Source organism: Grampus griseus (assembly GCF_964374135.1).
Source record: "Grampus griseus genome assembly, chromosome: 3".
NCBI classification, from domain to species: domain Eukaryota; kingdom Metazoa; phylum Chordata; class Mammalia; order Artiodactyla; family Delphinidae; genus Grampus; species Grampus griseus.
Genome location: NC_139019.1, coordinates 158934509 through 158958070, shown reverse-complemented (window position 1 = coordinate 158958070; position 23562 = coordinate 158934509). Strand labels below are relative to the sequence as shown.

Here is a 23562-nt window from a genome sequence, read left to right as displayed (position 1 = left end):
CTACCCAGGAGCTTGGGAAGTGGGTATCAAGGTGGGGACCTTGGGGGGAGATGGGAAAATGGAATCTCTCAAGACTGTCTCACTCTGCCTGCCCACTACAGGCCGTCAGTGTGAGCTGCTGTCCCCCTGCACCCCAAATCCCTGTGAACATGGGGGCTACTGTGAGTCTGCCCCTGGCCAGCCGGCTGTCTGCTCCTGCCCCCCTGGTTGGCAAGGTATATCAGCTGCTTCTTCCTCTTCCTCTCCCTCATCTCCTTTGCAACCTGCCCCATACGAGGTGATGCTGGGGACCCAGAGAGGGAGTCACTCCTGGTCCTGCCTTTTAGGGGAGCTTCCTTCTGAGAAGAAACAGAGCTAGACACAGACACTTGCAGCCGATGTGGTCAGTTCAGAAGAAGAGGAAGGGCTACGGGGTTGGGGAAGCTAGGAATCAGGCTGAGAGTTTTGGGGACAGCCTGGAGGAGCAGACCTCAGTCACAGAATGCATTCACCACCCTCTGAAACAAGGAGAAGGCAGTTCTGGAACAGTGTGTGCAAAATGCCCAGAGGCAAACTGTTCTTGCCTTTGTCCAGCTCAGGCTTCAGGTTCTTCCTGAGAGCCAGGTACCCTCAGACCCTACCCTGCGCCTTCTAACCCGCTGTGTTATTTTACTCCCCACCCCCAGGCTCACGATGTCAGCAGGACGTGGATGAATGTGCTGGCCCCTCACCCTGTGGTCCCCATGGTACCTGCGCCAACCTGGCAGGGAGTTTCAGCTGTACCTGCCACGAGGGCTATAGTGGCTCTTCCTGTGATCAGGACATCGATGACTGTGACCCCAGTGAGTTCAGGGGAGCTCTTGGTGGGGGGTGCTGACCTAGGGAACAGGTTCATCAAGCCCCTGCATGTGCCTAGCACTGTGTTTTCATTTCATCTCCACAGTTATCTTACTTTCCCCATTTTGCTCATGAAAACTGAGGCCCCAAAGAGGTTAAGTGACTTGCCCAAGGTCATGCAGCAAGTAGAGGGATGAGCTGGGAGAGGACTCTGAAGCCTATATAGATTGCCTCTGGCAGCAAGCAAGTTAGGATTGTGTGTGAAGTATGAGATAACAGGCCCCTAGTGAGTCTCCAGGAGCACTGTTCAATGGACAAATAACGCAAGCCACATATGAATTAAATTTTTTCTAATAGCCACATTAAAAAGTAAACAAAACAAACAAAAACAGGTTTATTTAACCTAATAACATAAAAATATTATCACTTCAGTATAATCAATTTAAAATTATTGAGATATTTTACATTCTTTTGTTTTTCATACTGAGTCTTCACAATCTGAAATCTGGTGTCTGTTTTATGCTTACAGTACGTCTCAAATTGGACCAGCCACATGTCAAGGGCTCAAGAGCCACATGTGGTCAGTGGCCACTTTACTGGCTAGCCCAGGCCTGGAGGACACCTCCTGTGCTGAGCCCGGGACTTAAGCAGACACAACTAGTACTTGGCAGCTCAAAGGGACCTTTTTTTGGCTTCTCCAACCCCTCCCCCCTGCCACATAGGCGAGGTTTCCAGATAAGGGAGGGGGTGAGGCCACAGAGGGGACGGAGTTTGATCCCCCTGGCCAAATGTGCCCCACCCAATTAAGCCTGGTTTTCTCCTAATTCCCCTCTGCACAAGACATGGCCAGGTCAGGCTGGACTGACAGGGGGCGAGCTGTGTGACCAGACCTCCTCCTTTCTGATCGTAGACCCCTGCCTGAATGGTGGCTCATGTCAGGATGGAGTGGGCTCCTTTTCCTGCTCCTGCCTACCTGGCTTTGCTGGCCCCCGCTGCGCCCGAGATGTGGATGAGTGTCTGAGCAGCCCCTGCGGCCCAGGCACCTGCACAGACCACGTGGCCTCCTTCACCTGCACCTGCCCGCCGGGTTATGGAGGCTTCCTCTGCGAGCAGGACCTACCTGACTGCAGCCCCAGGTGGGTGGGGCCTGTCCTGGGAGTCAGGGGCCCTGGCATCAGATGGGGAGTGGGACCTGAGGAGTGGGGACAAGGGGAGTCCTCGGCTTGGCACCCACCTCAGGACTCTGATGCCTGATGGGTTCGTGTCCGGGAAGGGGCAGGCCCTCTGTTGGGAGGTCACCTTAGGTACCCTGGTCCCTGAGGGAGCCAGGCCAGACCAGGGTGGGGTCTCCACGTGGCTTCCACGTAGCCCAGAAGTACCTGGTATATCGGGGCTAAGGGACAGGACGGGGAGGGGCCTCTGCTGGGACTGCAGCTTCTCCTTGGGGTAGGGGTTTCACCCACTCAAAGCTAGAAGGGGCCCATGGGGGAGGGTGGGGCCTTTGAGGGGGCGGGGCCTGACGCGCCCCTCCTTTCCCTCCAGCTCCTGCTTCAATGGTGGGACCTGCGTGGATGATGTGAACTCGTTCAGCTGCCTGTGCCGCCTGGGCTACACTGGCACACACTGCCAACACGAGGCCGACCCTTGCCTCTCGCGACCCTGCTTGCACGGGGGCGTCTGCACTGCCGCTCACCCCGGCTTCCGCTGTGCCTGCCCTGAAGGCTTCACCGGCACGCAGTGCCAGGTGGGCGGGGTCACTGGAGTCTTGGGGGAGAGTCTAGAAGGATAGTCTGAGGGAGGGGCCTGCTGGGTACTCTGATTGGGAAGCCTGCCTGGATCCTGGGGGAGGAATCTGGAGAGGTATTCTGGAGCCTGCCCAGGACTCTGGAGGAGAAGCTGGGTCCGTTTTCAAGGGTCCCCAAGAGCAGACACCGCGGCCTTCCTTTCCAGACGCTGGTAGACTGGTGCAGCCGCACACCTTGTCAGAATGGGGGCCACTGTGCCCGGACCGGGGCCTCTTTCTACTGCCTTTGCCCCTCGGGATGGAGCGGCCGCCTCTGCGACATCCAGAGTCTACCCTGCAGAGAGGCTGCAGCCCAAATCGGTGAGGGGGTGCGCGTGACTGGGTTTGGGGGGCTTGGGAGGGTGTGTATGCACATACTTCCTGCTAGTGTGAGCCGAATGAGAGTGCGACAGAGCACGTAGACATGGTGGGGATATGTGACTCTGTGACAGCTGGCCAGGACAAGGACGGTGCGTATGTGTATCACCATGAGACAACCAGGATGTCTGCAACGCTGTGTGTGACCGAGCTGGCGTGAGCTTCGAAGGTGTGTGCATGTCAGTTTCAGGGGATGTGTGACAACCTGACAGAGTGTGGGTGAGACCTTGGTGACTGAAGCTAGTTGGGGGTGTTGGGTGGTGCTGTGCGTGATGTGGGCCGGGAGGAGGGAGCCTGCCTGACGCTGCTCTCCTCTGTCCAGGGGTGCCTCTGGAGCAGCTGTGTCAGGCTGGTGGGCAGTGCGTGGACAAGGACAGCTCCCACTACTGCGTGTGCCCAGAGGGCCACACAGGCAGTCACTGTGAGCAGGAGGTGGACCCCTGCTTGGCTCAGCCCTGCCAGCATGGGGGCACCTGCCGAGGCTACATGGGAGGTTATGTGTGCGAGGTAAGGAGTGCCCAGTGGAGGGGACAGGGGAGCTAGTCACTCCTGGGTGGGTCTGGCTACACATCTCTGTGTGTCTATAGCCTGGTGTGGTGTCTCTCTCTAGGCATGTCTGCGTTTTTGCTTTTGTGACTCTGGGTATATCTTTGTGGGTGTCATTCTGGGTAGATCTTAGGGTGTCTCTGTCTGGGTGTACTTCTGTCTTTGGTTGTTTCTTGGACATCTCTATGTGTGTCTCTGTGCATGGTGTCTCTTTGGGTATGAATGCATGTACCAGTGTCTGAATGTGCATCTCTGGTTGTGTGTGTCTTGTGTGTATCTGGGTATCTGGGTGTTTCTCCTGTGGGTCTGTCTTGTGCATTTGTATTGTGTGTGTCCCTTTGCACTGAGTGTATCTGTAGCCCTTGTGCCTGCGTGTCCTTCCATGTCTGGGTGTGTTTCCATGTACTGGGTGTGTGTGTGTTTCTGCACACTGGGCATGTCCTTTTGTACTGGGAGTCTCTGTATCTTCATGGCGAGTATCTGTGTCTCTCTGGGCTGAGTGGGTCCCTGCCTCACCCCCACCGCAGTGTCCAGCTGGCTACACTAGTGACAACTGTGAGGATGACATGGACGAGTGTGCCTCCCAGCCCTGCCAGCATGGGGGCGTCTGCATTGACCTTGTGGCCCGCTATCTCTGCTCGTGTCCTCCAGGAACGCTGGGTAGGCCAGTGTCAGGGTTGGGGGACAGGACGGGAGGCTGGGTTTCTGACCGCTCCTGACTGCTCCCCATCCCCCCTTCCCCTAGGCGTGCTCTGCGAGATTAATGAGGATGACTGTGGCCCAGGCCCACCCCTGGACCCGGGCCCCCGGTGCCTGCACAATGGTACCTGTGTGGACCTGGTGGGTGGCTTCCGCTGCACCTGCCCCCCGGGATACACCGGCCTGCGCTGTGAGGCGGACATCAATGAGTGTCGTCCAGGTGCCTGCCATGCGGCACATACCCGGGACTGCTTGCAGGACCCAGGTGGGGGCTTCCACTGCCTTTGTCATGCCGGCTTCACAGGTAAGCATGGGAGAGGGGGCTGGCCTGCGATCCTGCCTGTGTTCCGCATTGTGGCTGATGCACGTGCTTCTGCTTGCCCAGGTCCCCACTGTCAGACCGTCTTGTCTCCCTGTGAGTCGCAGCCATGCCAGCATGGAGGCCAGTGCCACCCCAACCCCGGCGCTGGGGGAGCTCTGACTTTCTCTTGCCACTGTGTCCCGGTAGGTGGGGTGGACACTCACGTCAACGTCTCTGGGAGAGGAGTGGGATCATGCCCTCATGGTAGGGTGTGGCTTTAGCGGGGAAGAGGTGTAAGATGGAAGGGGTTTCTGGGAAATGTTGAAATTACCTGGAGGTTGTGTGTTTGTGTGTGTGTGTCCCTCTGGAATTTGGAGTTGTGGCCTCTTGGGGAAGGCTGGGCTTACCTGCAAGGTGGGGCTCCAGTGCAAGAGGGAGAGGTTGAGCCAGACCTGGGGAGACTGGAGGTCCAACCTTTCCCAAGTCCTGATCCCCCATATTCCCCTCTCTCTCCCCCTTCAACCCTCAATCCTCTTCTCCACCCTTCCATTTCTCTTTCCCTCCTTCCTCCCTGTCTCCTCTCCTTCTCTCCCTCCATCCCCTGCCCCCGCACTTTTTTTTTCTCTCCTTTCCCCCCACCCAACCCACAGCCGTTCTCCGGCCCGCGCTGCGAGCGGGTGGCACGTTCCTGCTGGGAGTTGCAGTGCCCCGTGGGCGTCCCGTGCCAGCAGACGGTCCGTGGACCGCGCTGCGCCTGTCCCCCGGGGCTGTCGGGTCCCGCCTGCCGGGGTTCCCGGGGGTCGACACTGGGAGCCGCCAATGCCAGCTGCGTGACCTCCCCCTGCCTCCACGGGGGCTCCTGCCGCCCGGAGACGCTGGCGCCCTTCTTCCGCTGCGCGTGCGCGTCAGGCTGGGCTGGGCCGCGCTGTGAGATACCTGCAGCGGTGCCCGAGGCCCCCGAGGAGCCGTCTTGCCCGAGAGCCGCCTGCGAGGCCAAAAGCGGCGACAAGCGCTGTGACCGGGAGTGCAACAGCCCAGGCTGCGGCTGGGATGGCGGCGACTGCTCGCTGAGCGTGAGCGATCCCTGGCGGCAGTGTGCGGCGTTGCAGTGCTGGCTCCTCTTCAACAACAGCCGCTGCGACCCCGCCTGCAGCTCGCCCGCCTGCCTCTATGACAACTTCGACTGCCGCGCAGGCGGCCGGGAGCGCACCTGCAAGTGAGCCGGTCCTCACTCTGTGTCTTGTCTGTCCATGTGTCACATCTGACCATCCATGGGCCCTGCCTCTCTATCGGCCCATCCGTTTGCCTTGGTCTGTCAATCAATCCTTAATCTGTCTGTTGGGTTGTGCCTTCACTTGACCCGTCTGTTTCTTGGTGTACCGTCTGCCCATCCATGTGTCACTTGTCTGTCTGTCTTCCCATTCCTGTGCCCTGTCTGTCCATCCTTGTTCCCTGCCTGTCTGTCAGTGTGCCCACCTGTCTGTTCATCCATGTGCTCCTTTTGTCTGTTTTTCTGTCTGCTTCTGCACTCCATCTGTCCCTCCCTATGGCCTGTTTGTTTGTCTTTCTGTCCATCCATGAATTCCTTTTGTCCCTCTATACACCCAACTGTTTGTCTGCACACCTGCTTGTCCATCCTTGGACCTCACCTGTCCATCTGTCTGTCTCTATGCCAGTCTGTCCATCTGTATGCCCCATCTGTCCATCTTTGTGCACCACCTGTTCATCCATGTGCCTCTTCTCTCTGTCCTTCTGTCCCTTCACACACCCTTTTTGCCCCTCTATATGCCCATCCATCTGTCCATGCTCCTGCATGTCTATTCCTGCCCCTCTTCTGCCATTCTCTATGTCTGTTCATGAGCCCTATTTGTCCTATGCATTCCATCTGTCCATCCCTGTGCTGCGCTCTGTGTGACCCTCTGTGTGTTCCTCCGCCTGGAACCCTTTCCTTACTTTTATCTTCCTGTCCTCATTCCCACCCTCACTCTCCCCCTTGCTCATTCTGCTCCAGCCACCCTGGCCTTTCTTCCATTCTTCAGATTCCCCAGGCTTGGCCCCACCTCAGGGCCTTTGCACTGGCTGTTCCCTCTGCCTGGAATGCTCTCCTTCAGGAAGCCACATGGCTCCTTCCTCACCTCCTTCAAGTTTTTGCTCAAGCAATGACCTTCTCAGTGAGCTCCTCCCTGGCCACCCACCCCCAGCCTTATTTTTTTCCTTAGCATTTAATTCCATATAGATGTGTGTGTGTGTGTGTGTTTAAATTTAGCCTAAATTTAGCCTTTATTGGTGTGTGATCGAAATGCTGTATATTCTGCTCATTCATCTCCTTTAATATCCGTCTCCACCCACTGTAATGCCAGCTCCACGTGGGTAGGGATTTATGTTGGGGCCATATCCTTAGAGCCTACAGTAGCGCCCAGCACATAACAGGTGGCTCTCAGTAGTTATTGACTTATTAATAGTTACAAAGCAATGGCTGTGTTTGCAGAAAGCCTGATACATTCCACAAGCACGTGGATACATTCCAGTTCTCTGCGCTTGCGCTGTCTCCAGGGTCTGGGTGCTCTGTGGTGTTTGCATGCGGCGGAGCTGGAGGCTCCCTTGACCCCGCCCCTCTCTGTCCCCAGCCCGGTGTATGAGAAGTACTGCGCGGACCACTTTGCCGACGGCCGCTGCGACCAGGGCTGCAACACAGAGGAGTGCGGTTGGGATGGACTGGACTGTGCGGGTGAGGTGCCAGCTCTGCTGGCCCGAGGTGTCCTGGTGCTCACTGTGCTGCTGCCGCCGGAGGAGCTGCTGCGCTCCAGTGCCGACTTCCTGCAGCGGCTCAGTGGCATCCTGCGCACCTCTCTGCGCTTCCGTCTGGATGAGAACGGCCAGGCTATGGTCTTCCCTTACCACCGGCCTGGCCCTGGCTCCGAATCCCGGAATCGGCGGGAGCTGGCCCCTGAGGTGATCGGGTGAGTGACTCCCCCCGGGGGAGCCATGGTGCCCACGCAGAAGCTAGGCCGGGCGTGGGAAGGGGCACCATTCCTCAGGTCTTGTGCATTTATTTCCCTTAACATCTGGGAGAGCCTTCTTGGCAATACATAGAGCGTCATACAATACATGCATCTCAGTCTTGGCACCGTTGACATTTGGGGCCGGATCATGCTTTGCTGTGAGGGGCTGTCCTGTCTTGTGCGCTGTAGCATGTTTAGCAACATCCCTGGCCTCTATCCACTAGATGCAAGCAACGCACCTCCCCTCCCTTAGGATGTGACAACCCAAAATGCCTCCAGACTCGGGCAAGTGTCCTCTGGGGGACCAGAATAGCCCCTGGTCTAGCACTACTTCCTTCTGGAGAGGCAGGGGTATAGCAGAGTGTTTAAGAGCATGTGTAGTTTTTCGTTTGTTTTAGAAATGGAAAATATAGAACTCTCCTGCTGGGGGCCTGGCAGAGGGGCCAGAAGGGAGATGTGGCTTCTGAGCAGAGTGGGATGTGCCACAGGGAGGAGGGCTGCAGGCTAGAGATGAGGGGCAGGGCCTCTGCCTGGGTATGGCTGGGATGGGGGATGGGGGAGACGGAGAGGGTAGTTGATGGATGCGCCAGTCCCTGGCTGGAGTGACCGAGTTGCTGGAAGTGGTCTCATCAAGATGAAGACACAGGGTGAAAACCAGGGGTTACTTTGGGGCTTCCAGAGGGATCTGGGGGTCTCGGAGAGACGCTCAGGAGGCAGTTGGGGTCAGAAGATTGAGAGAAGAAAGAAAAAAGGGTTTGGCAATCATTGCATCCATGGGAGGGACACAAAGTAAGTGGGGAGAGATGTGGGGACAGAAGGATCATCTGGGGACACTGAGTCCTGAGGATTGGTTGAAGGAAATTAGCTCAGAAAAGAGAAGGAGGACAGCCAGGGCCCAGGGCGCTGGGTATCCCAAAGAATGAAAATGTTTGGAGGGTTGGGTTCCTGGAAGCAGAGCCTGAGAGGGAGATTCAGATACATGTGATGTATTGGAAGCGTGCTCTCAGTAGACAGGGAATGAGGGAAGTAGGATGGGGCAGGGGAGGAACTGAGGCAGGAGGTAACCTCAGCCAGGGTCCGGACTCAGCCAGGGTCCAGCCTCAGCCTGATCCCTTGGAGGGCTCTGGAGGGTGAATAGCACCTCAAAGTTGGTCCCACCTTGAGACAGGAGGGCCAGCTTTTGTACACCCCACATGAGCCAATCCCTGGCTGAAGGCTTCCCTAAGGGGTGTCACCTCCCAAGTGAAGGGATCCCCACTTTGCTGAGGCCAGAGAGGCAGCTGTCAACTGTTAGAAGCCAATGCTCATAGCAGGCAGGAGATGGATACACCAACCTGATAAAGGAGAAGTTGACATGAAAACAATGACCATTGGATTCGTGGCTCAGAGGACACTGGTGGCCACAGCAAGACTCGTTTGGGGAATTGATAAAGAATTTTAAACATATACAAAAACAGAGCAGGGTAATGAACGTCGAGGTACCTAGGACCTAGCATTGACAATGAACACATATGGCCGTTATTATTTCATACATAGTCCCTTCAGTGTGTTCTAGTTCCCATGTTATGTTGAAATAATTTCTAGATAGCATGTCATTTCGTACGTAGACATGTCAGTATGTTTCTGTAAAAAATAAGCTCTTTCTTTAAAACACGATAATACCATGATCACAGTTAAAAAAATAAATATCCTTAATGTCACCAAATATATAGTAAGTGTATTTAAAAAAAGACTGGTTTTGGGGTTGTGGTGGAGCTGGATGCTAGATAGGGGGCAGTGGTGACATGGTGAGTAGAGATGCTGGAGCCTGGTGCAGGGGAGTGGAGCCTGGTGCAGGGCTTGTAGGAGGGCCTGCTGAGTCTGCCTGTCCCTCTGTTGTGTCCCCGCAGCTCTGTGGTGATGCTGGAGATTGACAACCGTCTGTGCCTGCAGTCGCCTGAGAATGACCACTGTTTTCCCGACGCCCAGAGTGCGGCAGACTATCTGGGAGCCTTGTCAGCGGTGGAGCGCCTTGACTTCCCGTACCCACTGCGGGCGGCACGGGGTGAGGGCCAGCCTGGCGGGTGATGAGGGTGGAACCGGGGCTCCCATGGCGGGGTGGGCCTTGGCCCCCGGTTGAGACCCCCTGCTTCCTGCCCGCAGGGGAACCGCTGGAGCTGCCGGAACCGAACGTGCCGCTACTGCCCCTGCTGGCTGCGAGCGCCGTCTTCCTGCTGGTCATTCTCGTCCTGGGCGTCATGGTGGCCCGCCGCAAGCGTGAGCACAGCACCCTCTGGTTCCCCGAGGGCTTCGCGCTGCACAAGGATGCTGCAGCTGGCCACAAGGGCCGGCGGGAACCCGTGGGCCAAGACGCTCTGGGCATGAAGTGAGGACCCTGACTCAGCCCATTCCCTGTCCCTGACTGTGGGGCTTTGTGAGCCCTTGAGCCCACCTTGACCTGACTGTGACCTCTGACCCCTACCTGACCCTAACTTCAGACTCCAGCCTGGAAACCCAGTGTTCATCCCCTTGACCACTGACTTGATAATCCCTGGGAATCACCCCTGATGCATGACCCTTGGCCCCATTTCCCATGATCCAGTTCCCTCACTCAGATCCTACTCTGACTCTACCCTGAACCCTCCCTGACCACAGCTTCTCAGATTTCACCCTGATAGTCAGAATTTGTTCCCACATGACTACTGATCTCGTGATCCCTGTCTGCATCCCAATCCCTTGCTGGCTCCGTGACCCTATCCTCTATGACCCCCAATATCACCTCTGACTCTAACACACCCTGACTTTTGACCTCACCTCTGACCCCCTTTCCACCCCAACTCAGTGCTCATTCCTCATGATCCTCAATCTTGGCCTTGGCCGTGGGCTTCACCTCCGACTCCCTGGCCTGTCCCTCGAGACTCCAACCCCACCCTGACCTAATCCCTGAATTTACCCCTCTCCTGTCACCCCGTGACCCCCGGCCTCTCTCCACAACCTCCTCGATTCTGGCTACATCTCTCGCCTGTTATGAGGATAACTCTATCCTCCATGACCCCTGACGTCATCTGCTATGTGCCTGGGACCCTCACTTGTCCCACAGCTGACTGCTCTGACCTCTGACCCCACTCCTGTGCTTCCCCAGTTCCACCTTAAGACCCTGGCCGTCACCCATCACAACCCCTGATGGTACCCCCTGCAACCTTGACCACATCCTGCATCCCCTCAATGGACCATGTCTCTTGACCCTGCACCCTGCCCCTACTGACCTATTGTCCCGTCCCTCCTCCCCCCCACAGGAACATGGCCAAGGGTGAGAGTCTGATGGGGGAGGTGGCCACAGACTGGATGGACACAGAGTGCCCGGAGGCCAAGCGACTGAAGGTTGTGTCCCCTCCTCTGACCCCTGCCCTCAGGATCCTGGGTTGGGGCTTGATGGCCAGTGGGAGAGCCAGGAAAATCTCTGCTGTCCCTGGCGCTGGAGAAGAGTCACAGCACTCACCCCATCCTGGTCCTGGCGTCTTTCCAGAGGGGATCCCCTGGCCCAGACAGTGACTCTGCTTTCTCTCTGCTGCGTCCAACTTGGTCCAGCGTGCCCAACCTGAGAGCACTCCCAGCTGGTCTTTTCCTGTCCTGGGGCCACAGCTACGGGCCCTGTCTTAGTCAGCTAGGGCTGCCATAATGAAATACCGCAGACTGGTGGCTCAAACAGCAGACGCTTATCTTCTCACAGCTCTGGAGGGTGGAAGTCTACGATCAAAGTGCTGGCAGGGTTGCTTCTTGGTGAGGGCTCTCTTCCTGGCAGGTAGAGTGTGCTTTCTCACTGTGTCCTCATGTGACCATTCCTCTGTGTGTGCATAGAGAGAGAACTCTGGCGTCTCTTCCTCTTCTTATTAGGACATTGGTCCTGTTGAATTACGGCTCCACACTCATGATCTTATTTAACCCTAATTACTTCCTTAAAGGTCCTGTCTCCAAATATAGTCATGTTGGGGGATTAGGCCTTCAACATATGATTTTTGGGGAGCACAGTTCATAACAGCCTCCTGCCAGCATTACTTTGACACTTGGTGAATGCCTTGAATGTACACAAGGCATCTTATTTCATCTTTATGAGGATGCTATAAAGTAGCTACTGATACACACCTCCATTCTTAGCTGCCTCTCCCCTGCCTATGTTTTCTTTTTTTTTTTTTGGCCGCACTGTGCGGCTTACAGGATCTTAGTTCCCCAACCAGGGATTGAACCCCAGCCCTCGGCAGTAAAAAGCGTGGAGTCCCAACCACTGGACCACCAGGGAATTCCCTCCCCTGCCTATGTTTTTTTTTTTTTTTTTTTTTCCTATGTTTTAATATTTGTTGAAATGAAGACACCTATTACAATTGACAGCTAAAGAAACCTGCTTGCCCCAGGCTTTTTTTTTTTTCTCATCCAAAAGTGGGTGTTAAGTATATGGTACAGAATGTTTATGATGGCATTTTAGCATTGCGGAATGATTACATCATCCTTATTTTACCAGTGAGAAGCTCAGAGCTCTCATGTGATTTGCCTAGGGTCACAAGCCTACTAAGTGACAGTGTCAAACATTGAATCCACGTTGAAGGCTGTCCCATCCTCCTTGGCCCTTTCTGGTTAGCTGTCCATCACCTGGCTCTCCCCTTGCATGAAATTCAACTCCCCACCTGGGTCCTTAAGCTCAGGTCTGGCTTGATCAGGCTCTGTGTTTGGTGCAGGCTGTTAAATGCCCAGGCAGGCTAGTTAGGGATATTCTGTCCTGTTTTCATAACTTCATTCTTCCCGTCTGGACCATGAGTCTGAAATGTATTGAGCTCCTCTGAGGGGCCCAGGTGCTAGACTCCTGAGGGTAAATCAATACATTTGTGTGTGATTATTTGGTCCTGATACCTCACGTTCATATCTGTGGTACCACGTGGGAGCCTACGTGGTATCCAGGGCAACTCCCTGCTTCTCACCTTTCACTCCTTTCCCAGATTAATACTGGGAAGTATTATTTTGCTTAAAGATTTCTTTATTATTTATTTATTTATATATATTTTTGGCTGCGTCAGGTCTTAGTTGTGGCACTCGGGATCTTCGTTGAGGCACGCGGGATTTTTCACTGCGGTGTGCAGGCTGTTTTGTTTTGGTGCGTGGGCTTCTCTCTGGTTGTGGCATGTGGATTTTTCCCGTCTCTAGTTGTAGTGCTCAGGCTCCAGGGCACGTGGGCTCTGTAGTTGCGGCATGTGGGCTCTGTAGTCTGTGGCAGGTGGGCTCTAGTTGAGGCGTGAGAGCTCAGTGGTTGTGGCGTGCGGGCTTAGTTTCTCCAAGACGTGTGGGATCTTAGTTCCCCAACCAGGGATCGAACCCGTGTCCCCTGCATTGTAAGGCGGATTCTTCACCACTGGATCACCAGGGAAATCCCAATACTGGGAATTATTATTATTGCAGGATCCCCCAATCCCACATTTCTTTAACCAGTGATTTGGAATTTCTAGAGTACAAGTTTTGCATTTCTTCTGTTGAATTTACTTTTAAAGTTTTTTGTTCTTTTTGATACTGTTGTCAATAGAATTGTTCTCTTAATTTCATTTTTGGTATGTTCCTATCTAGTGTATAGACAGGTGTGTGCTGACAGGTGTTATGCTCTGTGTCTCTTCCGTTTTTTAAAATTAAAAAAAAAATTTATTTATTTTATTTTTAATTTTTCGGCCGCACTGCACGGCATGTGGGATCTTAGTACCCTGACCAGGGATCGAACCCGCGTCCCCTGCATTGGAAGTGCGGAGTCTTAACCACCGGACCGCCAGGGAAGTTCCCTCTGTGTCTCTTCCTTGATCACTTCCGTGGGTTCCCAGACCCTCTCCCCTTCGAACCCGGATTAAAATCCCAGTTCTGCCTCTTATGAGTTCTCTGAGCTCCAGTACATCAATTTTCCATTTCCTTATCTATAAAAGAAGCAGGATGTTAATGGTTTCTTGGGGCCATGTGTGCATCTCCGTGAGAGAAGCCTGTGGGAATGCCCAGACTGTCCCTCTGACTGTGTCTCCCAGCCCCTTGTGAGAACCTGGGTCCTTGTGCCTCCAGGTAGAGGAGCCTGGCGTGGGAGCTGAGGATGCCGTGGATTGCCGCCAGTGGACTCAACACCACCTGGTTGCTGCCGACATCCGCGTGGCACCAGCCATGGCATTGACGCCACCACAGGGCGATGCAGATGCTGATGGCATGGATGTCAACGTGCGTGGTCCAGGTCAGGCATCCCTCCCTCCAGGATGCCCTTTATCCATCCTGCTCGTGAGAGGTTGCATCTGGGTCTGTTTCTGGGGAAAGCTGGGTGTGTCTGGGTGTCCGTCTGTGGGGGTGTGTGTTAATCAGGACTTTCGGTTGTAACTTTTAATAGCCCAACGCAAGCTAACTTAAGTAAAACAAGGGATTTACCGGCTCTTGTAAATGGAAGCTTCAGGCACATTTGGATCCAGGACTCAACACCTCTTGGCTCCACAGCCCAAGTAGGCTTTTACCTGCAGGCACTGATAGCTACAGGTGGGACAGGCCTTGCAAAATCTTTCTCCCATATGTACCAGCAAAAGTCCCAGGATGAGTTCTGATTGGATGGACATACCAATTCCTGAACCAATCAGTGTGGCCTGGGGCCTGGAATATGCAGATTGACAGGCCTGAGCTCTACTCCTGTCCTTGAAGGGAGGATTTGGCTTTATCTAGGGCTTGAGGATGGAGAATGGGATGCAAGTAGCCTCCTAAGGGAAACAAGAGCAAATGCTCATGAAGCGTGTAGCAGACCATGTTATCTGGATCCTCTTGGATTTGTCTTTGCCGCATTTTGGGATATGCCTTCCCCAGCTCTGTTTTGCTTTTGCTCCCAATGACCAGGACCTATGGCTCTCTTTTGAAGCCCTTCAGGCTACCGGGGCCTGAGGTGCTTGGTATCTTATGTCCCTGGGGGCAGCTCCTGACCAGTGGATGCAGGAGTATGAAAGGCTCAGCTCCTTTGACTCAAGCTGGATTACAACTCTGGGGTACAGCTCAGCTTCCACAGTCCCCCTTTGGGATCAGGCTGAAATAACTCTCCAGGCATTTGCCCAAGGTTGCACACTTGTTTGACTGCCTCCCTCCTTCGTTCTGTGTCCCCTACTACCTAGGAGCCCTTCTGTGACAAATCACATGCCCATGAATCCTCATCCTGGGTTGGCTTCTGGGGCACCTGACACAGGTGTGTGTGTGTGATGGGAGGATTTGCCATTCCCTCTTGTGTTTCCACATGTCCCACTTCCTCCTAATGCAGTGCCCTCAATCGTATTCCCCAGAAAGGCCCTGTGCCCACCTCCCTTGTGACACACTCCTGGTCCCTGCAGATGGCTTCACCCCGCTAATGCTGGCCTCCTTCTGCGGGGGGGCCCTGGAAGCAATCCCAGCTGATGAGGACGAGGCAGAAGACACATCAGCCAGCATCATCTCAGACCTTATCTGCCAGGGGGCACAGCTTGGGGCTCGGACCGACCGCACGGGTGAGACGGCCCTGCACCTGGCTGCCCGCTATGCCCGGGCTGATGCGGCCAAGCGGCTGCTGGATGCGGGGGCAGACACCAATGCCCAGGACCACTCAGGCCGCACCCCCCTGCACACAGCCGTCACTGCTGATGCCCAGGGCGTTTTCCAGGTGAGATGGGCTCGCCTCTTTGGACTTCAGAGCTGGGACAGGCATCAGACCGACTTGGGTTCAAGCCCTGGTTCTGCCTTTCAGAGCTCATCTTTCTCATTTGTAAGATGGGGGTATATGGGAGTACAGTTTCTGGCAAGAAGCTATTCCCTGAACCTCATCAGTTCCATGGGGTGTATTGGTTGGGGTCCTCAGAGGGCTTAGAGGTGCTTCTCGTCCCTTTGTTCTTGCCATGACTCCTCCTGCTGTGCCCCATCTCCCTTAGATTCTCATCCGGAACCGCTCCACAGACCTGGATGCCCGCATGGCAGACGGCTCCACAGCACTGATCCTGGCGGCCCGCCTGGCAGTGGAGGGCATGGTGGAAGAGCTCATCGCCAGCCATGCTGATGTCAATGCTGTGGATGAACTCGGTAGGCTGTGGGGGGTAGTGGTGGGTGGAGGCTGAGAGGGTGTCATCTGGGCCCTGACTGTTGGTGTGAACTCACACCCACACTGACACCCAGTCAATGAAACTCGTGTACTCATAACAGGGTTTCAACATGGACCTACACTCATGCATTAAAAAAAAAAAAAAATGGCGCCCATTAGCCCATACTGTGTGGCAGTGGTTCAGGAAAAGGTGCCCTTCCCAAGACCCTTCCCTTCCATCTGCTTTGTTAGAAGAACTTACTCTGGTGCCATCTGCTGGACAACTGGTGTAATAAATTTGCAAATCAGCCAGATCTATAGGTGAGGGCCGCTCCGTCCCTGGAGGTGGCTTGCTTGCACAACAGTGACCTGCCCTTGGACTCTTAGAAACATCCTTTGGAGCAGGTGTTCTCAATCTCAGCAACATTGACATGTGGGGTTGGATCATTCTTTGTGGTGGGGGCCGTCCTGTGTAGTGAAGGATGTTTTCTAAGATTTATTTATTAAAAATTTTTTTTTTATTTTAAAATTTTTATTGGAGGATAGTCGATTTACAATGTTGTGTTAGTTTCAGGTGTACAGCAAACTGAATCAGTTATACATATACGTATATCCACTCTGTTTTAGATTCTTTCCCATCTAGGCCATTACAGAGCATTGAGTAGAGTTCCCTGTGCTATGCAGGAGGTCCTTATTAGTTATCTATTTTATTATGATAGTATGTATGTGTCAATCCCAATCTCCTAACTTATCCCTCCCCCCTTGTCCCCCTGGTAACCATAAGTTTGTTTTCTACATCTGTGGCTCTATTTCTGTTTTGTATATAAGTTCATTTGTACCATTTTTTAAGATCCCACCTATAAGCGACATCATATGATATTTGTCTTTCTCTGCCTGACTTACTTCACTCGGTATGACAATCTCTAGGTCCATCCATGTTGCTACAGATGGCATTATTTCGTTCTTTTTTTGTGGCTGAGTAATATTCCACTGTATATATGGACCACATCTTCTTTATCCAGTGTAGGGTGTTCAGTAGCATCCCTGGCTTCCACCCACTGATGCCAATAGCACCCCACCTCTCAGTTGTGACAACCAAAAATATCTCCAGACATTGCCAAATGCCCCTTAGAGGAAAATCACCCCTGGTTGGGAAATACGGCTTTAGAAGAGCACTGTCCAATAGAACTTACTGTGATGATGGAAATATTCTTTGTCTGTTCTGTTCAATATGGTAGCCACTGGCATGTGCTGTCAAGCACTTGAAATGTGGCTGGAGTGAGCAAAGAACTAAATGTTTTATTTCATTTAATGTTTTAACCTTTGTTTTGCCTACTTAAAAAAACCCCAGCTGTACTGACATATAATTCAGATGCCATGCAATTCATCCATTTCAAATATAAAATCCAATCATTTTTAGTATAACCACATAGTTGTACAAATATCATCATACTAAAATTTAAAACGTTTTCATCACCTGAAAAAGAAGCTCTCACCTCTTAGCCGTCACCCCTTCAATCCCCCTCATCTTCCCGGCCCTTAGGCAACCGCTAATGTACTTTCTCTCTATATGGATTGGTTATTTCATATAAATGGAATCATACAATATGTGGTCTCTTTTGACTGGCTTCTTTCACTTAGCACGATGTTTTTGAGGTTTACAAATGTTGTAGCGTGTATCCGTATTATTTCTTTTTTGTTTTTTAATGAATAAATAATATTCTGTTATATGGATATACCACATTTTGTTTATCCGTTCATCCACCGATGGACATTTGGGTTGTTTCTGATTTTTGGCTGTTATGAATAATGCTGCTATGGACAGTCCTGTATCATTTTTTGTGTGGACATATGTTTTCATTTCTCTTGGGTATATCCGTAGGAGCAGAATTGCTGGGTCACATGGTAACTCTGTTTAACCTTTTAAGGAACTGCCAGACTGTTTTCCACAGTGGCTGCCCTGTTTTACATTCCTACCAACAGTGTATGAAGGTTCCCGTATTTCCACATCCTCACCAACACTTGCTATTATCTGTCTTTTTGTTCTAGTCTTCCTAGTGGATGTGATTTAGTATCTCATTGTGGTTTGATTTGCATTTCCCTGATGGCTAATGATGTTGAGCATCTCTTCACATGCTTATTGTCCATTTGTGTATCTTCTTTGGAGAAATGTCTATTCAGATTCTTTGCCCATTTTTAAATTGGGTTACTCGTCTTTTTATTATTGAGTTGTAGAAATTCTTCATGTAGTCTAGGTATGTCTCTTATCAAACATAGGGTAGGTTTAATATATTTGTAGGTTTTCTTTTTACTTTCTAGATGGTGTCCTTACAAGCACAAACGTTTTCATCTTGATGATGTCCAATTTATCTATTTTTGTCGTTTTTGTTATTGTTGCTTGTGTTTTGGGTGTCATATCTAAGAATCTTTTACCTAATTCAAGGTCATGAAGATTTACTCCTATGTTTTTTTCTAAATGTTTTATAGTTTAAGCTTTTACATTTAAGTCTTTGACTCATTTTGAATTATTTTTTTGTATATGGTGTGCAGTAGGGGTCCAACTTTATTGTTTTGCACGTGGAGATAACAGTTGTACCAGCACCATTTGTTGAGAAAGCTATCCTTTCCCCGTTAAATGGTCTTGGTACCAATTTAATTTAACTTATTTTACTGTTTTTTTCCTTTTGGCTGCCCTGTGCGGCATGTGGGATCTGTTTTCCGACCAGGGACTGAACCCAGGCCACAGCAGTGAAAGCCCGGAATCCTAACCACTAGACCACCAGGGAACTCCATTTTTTTTTTTTTTTTTGTAATTTTAATTTACATAAATGAAAGAACCGCATGTGACTGGTGGCTATTGCACTGGACAGCACAGCTCTAGGTACCACTGAGTGAGGTCCACGTAGTACCCCCCGTATACGGAGAGTTACATCTACAGGTATGCACGCACATGGACCCAAACACAGTTACTCAGATACTCGTGGCAGGCCTACCCTCCCCCCATCCCAGGCCATATTCTAGACATTTTCTGTCCCCCTGCTGTTGGGGGGGCCAGCAAATGAGCCTGGTCCTGACCCTGACCTTCCCTCACTTCCCCCCCCAGGAAAATCAGCCTTACACTGGGCTGCAGCTGTCAACAACGTCGAGGCCACCTTGGCCCTGCTCAAAAATGGAGCTAACAAAGACATGCAAGATAGCAAGGTGAGCCCCAGCCCTTGGCCCACCTGGGAGTCAGCCCCGGCACAGCTTCCACAGGTGGCAGAGAGCAGGTTGGGGTAGGCTAGTGGGGGCATTCACCCTGCCTGCAGCCAGCTTTCAGGTGTGGGATTTGGGCCCAAGGGGTTTCAATAGTGGATCAGAGGAGGAAGTGTATAGCAGTTGCTGGGTGACCTTGGGCAAGTTGCTTAACTCTTTTGAACCTCTGTTCTCATCCTCGAAATGGGGAAGCAACGGTAGCCACCTCATTGCGTCTTTCGAGGATTCAGTGAGCTAAAGCTTTTAGAAAGTGCCTTAGCACATCCTCAGTAAAAGGTAGATGTTATGATTGTTGTTTAAAAACCCTTGCAAGGTGGTATTAGTCTCATTTTACAGATGAAAGAGTGAGGCTCAAAGGGGTGCGGGGTTGGATTCCATCCTTATTTAAAATTTCCAAAATTATATTCATTATGGATTCTTCTTGCATTAATCTTAATTTAAAAATTTTTCATTAAAATATCATTTATTTTGATGCCCCCTTAAATTTTATGTCTAAGGCGAGTGCTTCACTCTCCTCACCCCGGTCCTGGCTTTTGCGGCCTGAAGCGTAGTGGGTGCTGGATGAATGTGGCTTAAAGGAAAGAACTTGCCCAATTTTCCCCAGCAGAGCTGAGATTCCGACCGAATCTGGCTGGAGAGTATGAACTCTTAGATCTCAGGTTCCCCCAGAGAGAGGAGGCCTCTGTGATGTTAGCCAGCAGTTAATCCTGACTCTTGTGACCCTGACATCTTGTGGGTTCTGGGCCGCCACAGGAGGAGACTCCGCTGTTCCTGGCCGCCAGGGAGGGCAGCTTTGAGGCTGCCAAGCTGCTGCTGGACCACTTTGCCAACCGTGAGATCACAGACCACCTGGACAGGCTGCCCCGGGATGTGGCCCAGGAGCGGCTGCACCAGGACATCGTGCGCTTGCTAGACCAGCCCAGTGGGCCCCGTAGCCCCCCTGGCCCCCACGGCCTGGGGCCCTTGCTCTGTCCGCCCGGGGCCTTCCTCCCAGGCCTCAAGGTGGCACAGTCCGGGGGCAAGAAGAGCCGGAGGCCTCCTGGGAAGGCGGGGCTGGGGCCTCAGGGCACCCGGGGGCGGGGCAAGAAGCTGACCCTGGCCTGCCCGGGGCCCTTGGCCGAGAGCTCGGTCACGCTCTCGCCGGTGGACTCGCTGGACTCCCCACGGCCCTTTGGTGGCCCCCCCGCGTCCCCTGGCGGCTTCCCCCTCGAGGGGCCCTACGCGGCTGCCGCGGCCACAGCCGTGTCTCTGGCACAGCTCGGTGGCGCAGGCCGGGCAGGTCTCGGGCGCCAGCCCCCCGGGGGCTGTGTGCTCAGCCTGGGCCTGCTGAACCCCGTGGCCGTCCCCCTCGACTGGGCCCGGCTGCCCCCACCTGCCCCCCCAGGTCCCTCTTTCCTGCTGCCGCTGGCCCCGGGACCCCAGCTGCTGAACCCCGGGAACCCTGTGTCCCCCCAGGAGCGGCCCCCACCGTACCTGGCAGCCCCAGGACATGGCGATGAGTTCCCCGCGGCCGGGGCCCACAGCAGCCCCCCAAAGGCCCGCTTCCTGCGGGTCCCCAGCGAGCACCCTTACCTGACCCCATCCCCAGAGTCCCCCGAGCACTGGGCCAGCCCCTCACCTCCCTCACTCTCGGACTGGTCCGACTCCACGCCCAGCCCGGCCACTGCCACCGGGGCCACGGCCGCTGGGACACTGTCTGCCCAGCCGCTCCCCCTGTCGGTCCCTGGCCCTCTTGCTCAGTCCCAGACCCAGCTAGGGTCCCAGCCTGAAGTCACCCCCAAGAGGCAAGTGTTGGCCTGAGGGCTGCACAGTTCCTAGATTTGGGGAGGCTGTAGAGACACCCCATCCTGCTTCCTGTCTCCCCTTTTAGTCATTTCATTCTCTCTAATCTCTTCTCCTGCACCCCACCCTCCTTGCAGCGTGACCAAGACAGGTCACAAGCCTAGGGCTTCAGTCTTCCTTTATTTATAAGGGGTGCAGGCTGACCCCCACCCGTTGGGTCTTGTGGTGAGTCTGGGACATGCTCCTGCCTCTCCCCTCTTCCTGGGGCCACCGCCCCTCCAATTCTCTCCTGCTTTCTTGCCTCCTCTGGCCTCTCTCACTCATGTTCTGACACAGGTGGATTATTATTATTATTTTTTTTTACATTTTGTATAGAAACAAATTCATTTAAACAAACATTATTATTATTATTTTTTACAAAATATATATATGGAGACGCTCCCTGCCCCCTGCAAACCCCCCAGTGCCCCCGTGGGGCTGAGTCTGTGGGCCCATTCGGCCAAGCTGGATTCTGTGTACCAAGTACACAGGCATGACCGGGATCCTGTGTACCAAGTACACGACCCTGGTGTGTACCAAGTAGGCACCCTTGGGCGAACCCTCTGGGGCTAGGGGTCGGGTGAGACTTGGGAGCCTTCTCCCCACCCCACCTCCCTCACTTCACTGCATTCCAGATGCAACTTATTCTATAGCTTTGCTGGGGGAAGTGCCCTTCTGGCCTGGAGAGCCTGTCCCCAAGCCCCCCCTCACAGAGTGTGGGCCACCTCCCTTTGGGAACTGGGGGGTGGGGTGGCCGGTGGGAATATGAGGACCAGGGGAGACACGTGCATTTTACTTTGTCTCCCTGTAAATATGGGCCTGCAGGGAGGAAAGGAGCTGCCTGCGTGGTACCTCCTCCTGGTACTCCCCTGGCCCAGCCCCAGGGCAGAATAGAAGTATTTGTAGGCTATTTTTGTAATATAGCTTCTGGTCACAGTCCTTGTGTAGGTAAATTCCCAGGCCTTGCATTGTACAGCCCCCTTTCCCCTCACCACCTAATAAAGGAATAGTTAGCACTCAATGTCATTGTCTGTGTCTAGGTAAGTTTCGGGGGCGGGGGGGTGGTAGTGTGGGGTTTCTGTCTCTTCAGCGCTAACTTTTGAGACAGGCTGGGACCTGGGACCCTTTGCTGCAGTACTTGCACCTGGACGAACATCTACTGGAGCAACAAAAGACAAAGGAACTATAAGGGGCTAAAAATAACTGTGGGCATGTGCAGTTGGGGCAAATTATGGCCAACAAGATACCAAAAGACCAAAAAAAAAAAACCCAACTGCCACTTCTGAAGAGCTGGGAGCAAAAGCAGGGTGTCGGGAGCAAAAGCAGGGTCCTGCGCATGCCCCCTGCACACACCACCACCAAAGGGGTGGGCAGACCACCAAAGCCACCCTTCTGGCTCCACCCTTGGACCCGCCCTCACCCCATACCTCCACCCTTGGGGAGCAAGCAAGCACGGGAATCTGTTCGTTCTCGCTCCTCCCTGCTGCAGCAGGGGTCCCAATAAAGCCTTGCCTGAATTTCTTGTCTGGCCTCTGATCAATTTCTATTGACTAAGGAGGCCAAGAGCCGTGGTTGGTAAAAACCTGGGCTCTCATCTTGGGGTCAAGCCATTCGGCTTGCTTGCCGGCCACTTTTGCTTCCTCTTTTTTTTTTTTTTTTTTTTTGTGCGGTACGCGGGCCTCTCACTGTTGTGGCCTCTCCCGTTGCGGAGCACAGGCTCCGGACGCGCAGGCTCAGCGGCCATGGCTCATGGGCCCAGCTGCTCCGCGGCATGTGGGATCTTCCCGGACCGGGGCACGAACCCGTGTCCCCTGCATCGGCAGGCGGACTCTCCACCACTGCGCCACCAGGGAAGCCCTGCTTCCTCTTTCGATGGATGATTGCACTGATTGGACTAGGGGTGGCCACCTGACTTAAATTGAACCGGACTCCCTTGCTTGAGAATGTTTTTAAAATTCGGATGCTAAGAAAGCTATCAGTTGGTGGAGCTTCTGCGGCCAAGGCAGATGGAGAAATATTGATGGCCAGTTTGGGGTGGTGGGTACTGATGATAAAACAGCAGAAGACTGGAGCTATGCAGGGAGAATCAGAGATGAGCGTTCAAATGGCTCCAGAGTGTTGGAGGGAGTACCTCATTTCCAAATGGAGTATCAATTCCAGTTAATTGAGCATTTATTCCACTGACATCGATAGGTATTTATTAACTGCCTTCTAAGTGCCTAATGCTGGTTCTGCATGGATCTCACCTCTACTTCATGCTCCCTTGGGGTTTGGAGACAATGCTGCACTGTATAATAAATACTCCTTTCTGTATACCAGCTTGAATGAGTTTCTATGTCTTGCAAATAATTGTGCCCCGAGGCAAGGTTGTGTTTACACTGAGGTCGTCCAGGAAAGGAGGAATTTAATGTTCACTGGTTCACCCCATCAGCTGGACTGCTCTTGGTTGCAAGTGACACAAAAAGTCTACCCAGCTGGCTTAAACAAACAAAAACCAATTTATAAATTCATATAACTAAAAAAGACCAGCTTCAGGGGATATTTGAGCTAGTGGCTCAGATGAGGTCAACAAGGGCTGAGTTCCTCATCTCTACAGATTTTTCTCTGGGCATCAGTTTCATTCTCAGGCTGCATGTGGTACTCAACCCAACTTCTCTTCCCACTCCCACAGCTTCAGCCCTCCTTCTGTATTAGCAAAATAGGTGCAAGGATCATAGACCATCTCACACATTCCAGAGAACTGAGAAGCTTCTAGTCTTGGGGTTGATCTTGTATTGACTTCAAATGGGTCGCATATTTATCCTCTAACCTAGTGTTCCTCAACGTTGGTACTGTTGACATTGGGGGCCAGATCATTCTTTGCTCTGGAAGGCTGTCCTGTGCTTTGTAGGATGTTTAA

The 23562-nt window shown here is 53.1% G+C and overlaps 1 protein-coding gene across 1 annotated transcript in view; it reads left to right on the top strand.

The window, feature by feature from the left end:
• NOTCH3 (notch receptor 3) overlaps positions 1 to 22164 on the top strand; it is a 35763-nt gene extending 13599 nt beyond the window's left edge. Inside the window, exons 15-33 of the mRNA XM_082651107.1 lie at positions 102 to 215; positions 666 to 821; positions 1727 to 1952; positions 2359 to 2560; positions 2767 to 2920; positions 3300 to 3484; positions 4051 to 4183; positions 4269 to 4526; positions 4608 to 4726; positions 5174 to 5739; positions 7151 to 7483; positions 9415 to 9569; positions 9668 to 9890; positions 10801 to 10885; positions 13586 to 13748; positions 14872 to 15176; positions 15442 to 15589; positions 18691 to 18788; positions 19596 to 22164. Coding sequence (XP_082507233.1) covers positions 102 to 215; positions 666 to 821; positions 1727 to 1952; positions 2359 to 2560; positions 2767 to 2920; positions 3300 to 3484; positions 4051 to 4183; positions 4269 to 4526; positions 4608 to 4726; positions 5174 to 5739; positions 7151 to 7483; positions 9415 to 9569; positions 9668 to 9890; positions 10801 to 10885; positions 13586 to 13748; positions 14872 to 15176; positions 15442 to 15589; positions 18691 to 18788; positions 19596 to 20642 — 4670 coding nt within the window. The 3' untranslated portion in view covers positions 20643 to 22164. The remainder of the gene's footprint in view (positions 1 to 101; positions 216 to 665; positions 822 to 1726; positions 1953 to 2358; positions 2561 to 2766; positions 2921 to 3299; positions 3485 to 4050; positions 4184 to 4268; positions 4527 to 4607; positions 4727 to 5173; positions 5740 to 7150; positions 7484 to 9414; positions 9570 to 9667; positions 9891 to 10800; positions 10886 to 13585; positions 13749 to 14871; positions 15177 to 15441; positions 15590 to 18690; positions 18789 to 19595) is intronic.
• Positions 22165 to 23562: the final 1398 nt, after the last annotated feature.